Genomic DNA, 7,000 nt, shown 5'->3' on the forward strand with positions numbered 1-7,000 from the left:
ATTACAACAATAAAGAAAGGAGTTCTAACCTTGGTTTATAAATACACCAAGGAAAGATTACAACTTCTAACAAAGACAAATCTTAGATGGGATGGTTATTTCTATTGAAGCTATCCACTCTGTGGCTAAGCTCAAGGGAGTGATCAATGTTTATAAAATTGGATATGGCTAAGGCCTATGATAGAGTCAAATGGAGCTTTCTAAGGAATATTTCTCTTTCCTTTGACTTTAGCTCGAAGTGGGTGAGTTGGACTATGAGTTGTGTAACTTCTTCCTCTTTCTTTATTCTTCTTAATGGCCAACCCTCCCAATTATTTGGTGCTTCTAGGGGTCTCTGCCAGAGTGATCCTCTTTTCCTGTATGTTCTCATTATTATGGTTGAGGATTTGAGCATATTTATTAAGTATCAGGTGTCCCAGAACTCTATCTAGGGGTGGCACTGAGAGAATGGCTATCTTCTCTTTCTCATCTTCAATTTTTTGATGACTCTTCTCTTACAAGAATTTCTTGAGTCAACGAAGCTAAAGCCTTCCAACATACTTTGGATATTTATTTGGCGGTGATAGGCTAGAAAGTTAATGAACACAAATCTTCTATATGTTTCTTTACCACCCCTAAACCTATTCAATGCAGGATTGCTAATATCCTTAGGATTCATATTGGTTTTCTCCCTTTGACATATCTTGGAGTTCCTATTGTTGTTTTTAGGAAGTCATGACTCTTCTATAGAATTTGATTAACAAGCTTTGGGAGAAGGTAAATAACTGGACCCTTAGATGGCTCTCTATTGCTCCTCGTGTTACTCTTCTTCAATCTGTTATTTAGGCTCTCTGTATTTATAGAAGCATGGCTTAGGTTGCTCCTGTTTACTTTCTCAAGGAATTTGATGCTCTTTCATGATAATTCCTTTGGAGTGGTAATTTGCATAACTCTAAATGGAGTTTGATTAGTTGGGAGACTATTTGCAAACTTGAGAAAGAGATGGTCTTGGCCTTTGATCTACTATCTTGAGTAGCAAAGCTTTGGCTATAAGCTTTACTAGTGATGGTGCTCTAGGCTTGTATAATTACTCATAAGTATTTTAGAGTAGTTGATCGTTGGTCTGTTTCCATGCTTCCTCTTGAAGGTTGTGGCTCTATGGTGTGGAATACTCTCAAGATTAGTGTTCAATTGGTTAAGAGGGGCCTTTTCTAGATATGTAAGGGATGCTCTAAGGCTTTGTTTTGGTCTAATGCTTGGGATGGAAACCTCTCATCTTATCCATTTACCCTCATCTTCAAACTCTATGTAATTATTGTTGCTGGATGGTATAAAGTGGGTCATCATAAGACTCCTTATTAGATGGGTCTTTTTTTCATATATAGATGGAAGTACTCTTCAAATTGGCCTCCCAGTGGCTCAAAGGAAGACTGCGAATATCTTTCTAGGATTTTGGCTTCTAGGGAGTCCTGCTCTCTATTGGGGCCAAATGTTTTGGCTTGGGGCAATACCATATCTAGTAAATATTTTGTTTGTACTCGATACCAAAAGATTACTAGACAATTGTTAGGGGATGTTGAGGTCCCTTGGTGGACACAAGTTTGGAATACGGTTTCTTGGTCCAAATGCATTTTTTTCATGTAGTGGTTGGTGGCTCATAACCGGTGTCTTATGTGGGGTAATCTTTGTAAATTTCGAGTTTCGGGGCCCATATTTTTGTGTGCTATGTGGTAATAGAGAGGAGTCTATCTCTCATCTCTTCTTTCGTTGTTCCTTTTCTACCTAGTTATGGCATCTTTGATGGAGTGCTTGGCGTTTCTCTTGTCGGCATGATTCCACCTTGTCTAAATTTTGGAATTGCTTGGGGAGTACCCCCTCCAAGGCTTCACCTCTTCAGGCTACATGGATTGGTAGCCCCTCTTTTATTCTTTGGCATATCTAGTTGGAAAGGAATCGATGAATCTTTCAAGATGTATGGAGTGGTGGCATGCATCTTTGGTAGAAGAATTCCCACTCTCTTTAGGAAACTATTTAGGCAAAGTGTGAGTTAGATGGAGGTATGGATCCTGGTGATCTTTCTATTCATAGATGCCTTAACTTTCATTTTCAGGATGGGTTCTCATGGGCTACAGTCCAATGGTATCATAAAGTTCCAAACTATCCTAGACCTCAAAGGAAGAGACAGGTGAACTGTGTGGGTCATTGGTCACCTCCTCCACTCAGAGTTCTTAAAGTCAACACTAATGGTTCTTCTCAAGGGAATCCAGGTCCCGCTGGCATTGGGGGTGTTGCCCGATGTAGCTTTGGAGAAGTTCAATTTCTTTTCTCAGTGCATAAGGGTTGTCATACGAACAATCTCATGGAGGTTCTAGTCATCTTACATGTTGTGAAGCAATGTTGTTTGAGGGGATGGTGCAAATTTATCTATGAATGTGACTCTCAAGTGGTCTTGAATTTGTTTACTTCATAGTTGCTTGAGGATGTTAATTGGCAATTGGCTTCAGTTGTTAATCAAACTCTTCTCTTTTGTACTTCTCTAGAGTTTGTTAGTTTTAATTAAATTTCTCAAGAATGGAACAAAGTTGCAAATTGTTTGGCCAAATGGGCATTTGATCATGTTTAGGATTGGAATATTGTGGATAGGGGGCAATTCCCTTACATCTATCTCATGAATTAGATGACCTTGTTGTTTAGAAGAGAGCTCCTTTTTGAGCTCTTCCTTTTGTTTCTCATTTTGTCTTCATTAATAATCACCCCTCTTTTAGTACAATCTTATAGAATCTTGAACACTAGCCTTGAACATTAGCCTCAAACATAAGTAAATAATAAGATAACTAAGTATTATCTTTTTTAACAAGGGATAACTATTTGTTTAGAATATAACAATGAGTTTAAACCATGAAAATTTGTGGCACAACTTTGTCCAAAATTTGAAAGACGTGTTTCTCTATAAAAAAAAATCATTGAATAATTTTTTTAAGTAATTTTATTCCTGCTATACTATACTGACCCTTAAGAGTAAACAGGGCAGCATATCATGTAGACTAGGAAAACCTGTGAATTTGCAAGCACGGGAGATGAATTACGGAGGTTAACAGCCAAGCTATAAAAGCCGCAGGCGTTTGGATTCTCAACTTTCTTCTCTTCTCTTTTCTCCTCTGTTTTTTTCCTCCTTTGCATTTCACAATCCTCTACTGAACCCGGTGAGCCGCAAATTGTTTGAGATTGTGAGGAATTTGATGTTCGGGAGTGAGAGGAGCAATAAATGGAATGTAAAGCAAGCATTTTCTAATTCTTCGATGAAAGCCCGTCAGTTTAGTATCATTTTCTGAAATAGTGAAGAAATTTCACTGGTTTAGAGAATGCCTGTGGGCGGATTCGGACGACTTCATCGGAAACTTCCAGACGCTCGTTTGAAATGTTACCATTAAATGATTATAAGGTTCTCATGGTCGATGAATGTTTCGGCCGAATTCAGAGCGTAGAACGATTTCACAGCAAAAACTTGTTAAATAATTTCTTAACAAATTTTTAAAAAAATAAAATATAAATTTTGCGAAGCTATTATCTAGTATTAATCAATTAATAAGTACAAAATTAGATAGGTGATTTTTACAAGCCTTTCATACTAAATGTTTTTCCTATCATAATTCATTTATAAAACTAATCTATAAGCCAAGAGCATGATTGTAGCTATTTATATATATTAAGCTTCATGTTTTTCACTACTATAAAGAACTCAAACTCATCTTGATATTAATAAAAGAATATTTATTGCCGATTCTATTAGGCAAGTTATCTTAAAACATATTTGGAAATCTAGATGCAGTGCTGTTTGGAAATCTTAATGTTATACTCTGATGTAGTTTTTCAAGGTGCTTTTTTGTTGTTGCAGATATCAGATTTATTTATAAGGAATTTGTCGGCCATGGCCCAACTACAGCAACTTAAAGACCAAATGAATCAGCTTCAAAGCAATTGACATATGGACCTTTGCAAAGTTTTTCGTCATGTCCTTTCAATGTAATGCCAGCTGTTAATTATCTTGTAGTGATTTATTTTATATGTTGAATCTCTCTTCCACCTACCTCATCTAGCTGTTATTCTTTGTATTTATATTCTTATAATTTCAATAATATTTATTTTTTATAATTACTAATATTATTAATTAAATCAACTCTATAATTATAAAACACTTCTATTTTCGTAGATTTTATATTTTTATATATTAACCTATATTCTAACATCATTTGAGTTAAGCACAAGTATTAAAGAAAATAGTTCAAATATATGAAAAGTGCACCCAAATTTAATTCTTATTTTACAAATACAATTATATATTTTACTTATATATTTTACCAAATAATTTTTAATTAATTTTTTGGTTTATAATTTAGCCGCATCAAATGCGTTGTAGAGCAAACACAATTGATTACGTGTTTCACATAACATTATATTCCTCTCCATCGTGTCATCAAGACACTAATAACAGTGAGAAGGAAATTGTATATAACCAGGTCTCCAACAAAGACTAGAATTGCTTTTGCTAAATATAGTTTAATGTGGCCACGACCATATCTTTTCAAACCATATGGCAAATGTTTTTCCCTGTATATGATGCAAGTTAAAAAAGCAGACAAGATGAGAAGGGTTCGAACTTCAAAGAAACTGAAAAGGCAACATAGTACTCTCCAAATAATCATAAATATGACATCAGGAATTACAAGTTGGGTATAATTAAAAAGAGGAAAAAAAGCCAGGTATAATTATACATAGGGAGTTCACAGATATCCGCCAGTCTTTTTCGGACAGCTCGTTTGGATATTTGCCCCCAAAAGCAATGTGGCAGGAGCTTATCTTAGCCCTAAAGCGCTCTAACCTCAAGTCAGGAAAACAGAGCTTTAAACAGAGAATTTATGAGATTGTGCAGGCATTGGGATTTTCATCACTGATATAACTGTAATTACTATAAGGTGCCTGAACATAAACGATCTTCGGGGTTTCTGCTTTTTTCTCGTCCTTTTTCACATCTTTCTTCTCATCCTTCTTGTCGTCTTTTTTCTCCTCCTTGGCAGGACCCACGCTGAGCAGATCCGCGTGGCCAAATCCGGATTTCCTCAGCCTTGCGGCAATAGAAACAGGGTCTGCTTCCCCAATTACAGTGATCTTGTTTTCCTTCGTGTCCACTGCTACTGAATCCACCCCTGCAATGGGGATTTCCATTCATTAAATTAGGGCTAGGGTTAGGGTTTGAAAGAAAAAAGAAGAAGCGGTCACTATAAATACCTTCCACCGCTGCAACAATCTTGAAAGCCTTTCTCTTGCTTCTCTCGTCCTCGATCGTCACTTTTAACACCATTTTCTGCAAATTTTGAACAAAGATTACGATTTGAACATGGATCCGGGAGCAGAAATAACATTTACATAAGTGAGCAGTAGAACTAACCTTCATTTTGGTATCTTTGGGGAAGGATTTTGCTCACAGAAATGGGCAAGGCTCTCCCTCTCCTCTGCTGCAGAACTTTTGGGATCCGTATTAAGAAATCCCAAGACTGGGGAGTACAATTACTTTGGTGTATGGAAGATGAATAAATAGAATGCATAACTAGAATTTTGCTCTTCTTCGCGGAAACCCCTAAATCAATAATGGTTCCTGGCTTGGATCGACGGCCTGTAAGCAGAAAGAGACGCCCTTCGCGGGATTTTAAAAATATTATAATCCAGCTTGTCAAGAATTCCATTCCCGATTCAGAATGAATTGAGAGCAATTACGAAGAAAGTAATATGTTGGCTTGCTAAACTAAAATCCAACCTCTTAATTTTATTTTGAAGCTTCCTGGCACTTATGTAAGTTAGTATAAAACAGATTTTGTGCACTGAGAAGAATATTTTATTTAGTCAGGTCTCGAAACCCGTGGAGAGTCGCGGGCGTCGTCATTCTGGAAGAGTTTTGTTGACGAGAGGAATTTCAAGAGGCATATCGCTTTTACGTTAAAGTCAAATGGGTTGTAAAAGCCAAATGGATTATTTATCATTTCTACTAGGTTTCATTCTAAGTGACTTTAATACTGTGAAAAAAAAAGGCATGTACTTGTCTTATAGTAATAGTAATGGAAAATATAATTTAAAATATTATATATTTATATAATAAGTAAAAATATATATAATTTTATGAAGGATGCGTATAAAAATTGTAACATAGTAAATAGATATTAAAGTAAAAATAAAAATAAACATTTATAAAAATAAATTGTATTTGATTTCCTAAACAATAATATTCAGCAATGTTAGTAATATATTTTTGCTTGTTTCAAATTTTATATAGATAAAATTTTAATATTTTTTTTGTTAAAACATTATCAACAAGTTTTTTGTATTATTACTCTGATTCTCTAAATTTCATTCTTATATAATTATTTTTTAAAGATTGTTTTAATGTGATTATTTTATTAAGTTGTTTCCCTCAAATTATAGCATATACTATAATTACGGTGAAAATATTGCAACATGATGAAACCCCAAAAAAAAAGGCTCCTATAACACAAATCAATTCAATTTGAGAAAATCATAGAACAAATAAATATTTATTTCTACTAGAAAATTTAATAATTATGAATTTAAACTTTATGAAAACTATAACTGTTTTTAAAACCAGAAAAATAAATGATTGTCATTGGTAGAAATTAATTGAGTGAAAGAGCAAACTGAATGCAATAGTAAGCAAGTAAAATAAGGAAACTTTGTTGTTAGGTTTGAATAACAAGTAAATAATCAATCATTTTTTTAGAAGAGTAAAGATTAGTTTATACAAATTTACGTATCTTTTTATTTTGGGAGATGATTTCTCTTTTCAATTTCATGTTTTGTTTGTTTATTTAAGTTAATGTAATTTAGTTTATTTTTTACTATTTATAAAATTTACTAAAGTTATATACAATTTTATAATTGATCAATGAATGTAATTAACTAGTGTAATGAGTAATTTCTTTATCGAATATATTAGAAATTTTTGGAGTTGATC

At 34.2% G+C, this 7,000-nt stretch overlaps 1 protein-coding gene across 1 annotated transcript; it reads right to left on the bottom strand.

Annotated features, from left to right (window-relative positions):
* Positions 1–4,637: 4,637 nt before the first annotated feature.
* LOC149571983 (heavy metal-associated isoprenylated plant protein 39-like) lies at positions 4,638–5,902 on the bottom strand. Its single transcript, XM_089813360.1, has 3 exons — positions 5,426–5,902; positions 5,266–5,341; positions 4,638–5,183 (listed from the first exon to the last, which is right to left on the bottom strand). Exons 1-3 carry the CDS (start codon positions 5,429–5,431, stop codon positions 4,894–4,896), a joined length of 372 nt encoding a protein of 123 aa, XP_089669486.1. The 5' UTR covers positions 5,432–5,902; the 3' UTR covers positions 4,638–4,893.
* Between the last annotated feature and the right edge of the window lie 1,098 nt (positions 5,903–7,000).

The sequence above is a fragment of the Cupressus sempervirens genome, chromosome 2 (genome assembly GCF_028749045.1).
Source record: "Cupressus sempervirens isolate cs-2001-9-10 chromosome 2, ASM2874904v1, whole genome shotgun sequence".
In the NCBI taxonomy this organism is placed as follows: domain Eukaryota; kingdom Viridiplantae; phylum Streptophyta; class Pinopsida; order Cupressales; family Cupressaceae; genus Cupressus; species Cupressus sempervirens.

Coding starts and splice junctions, on each gene's coding strand:
- LOC149571983 (XM_089813360.1), bottom strand. Junction 5,184..5,265: donor GATTGTTGCAGCGGTGGAAG/GTATTTATAGTG, acceptor TCCCCATTGCAG/GGGTGGATTCAGTAGCAGTG.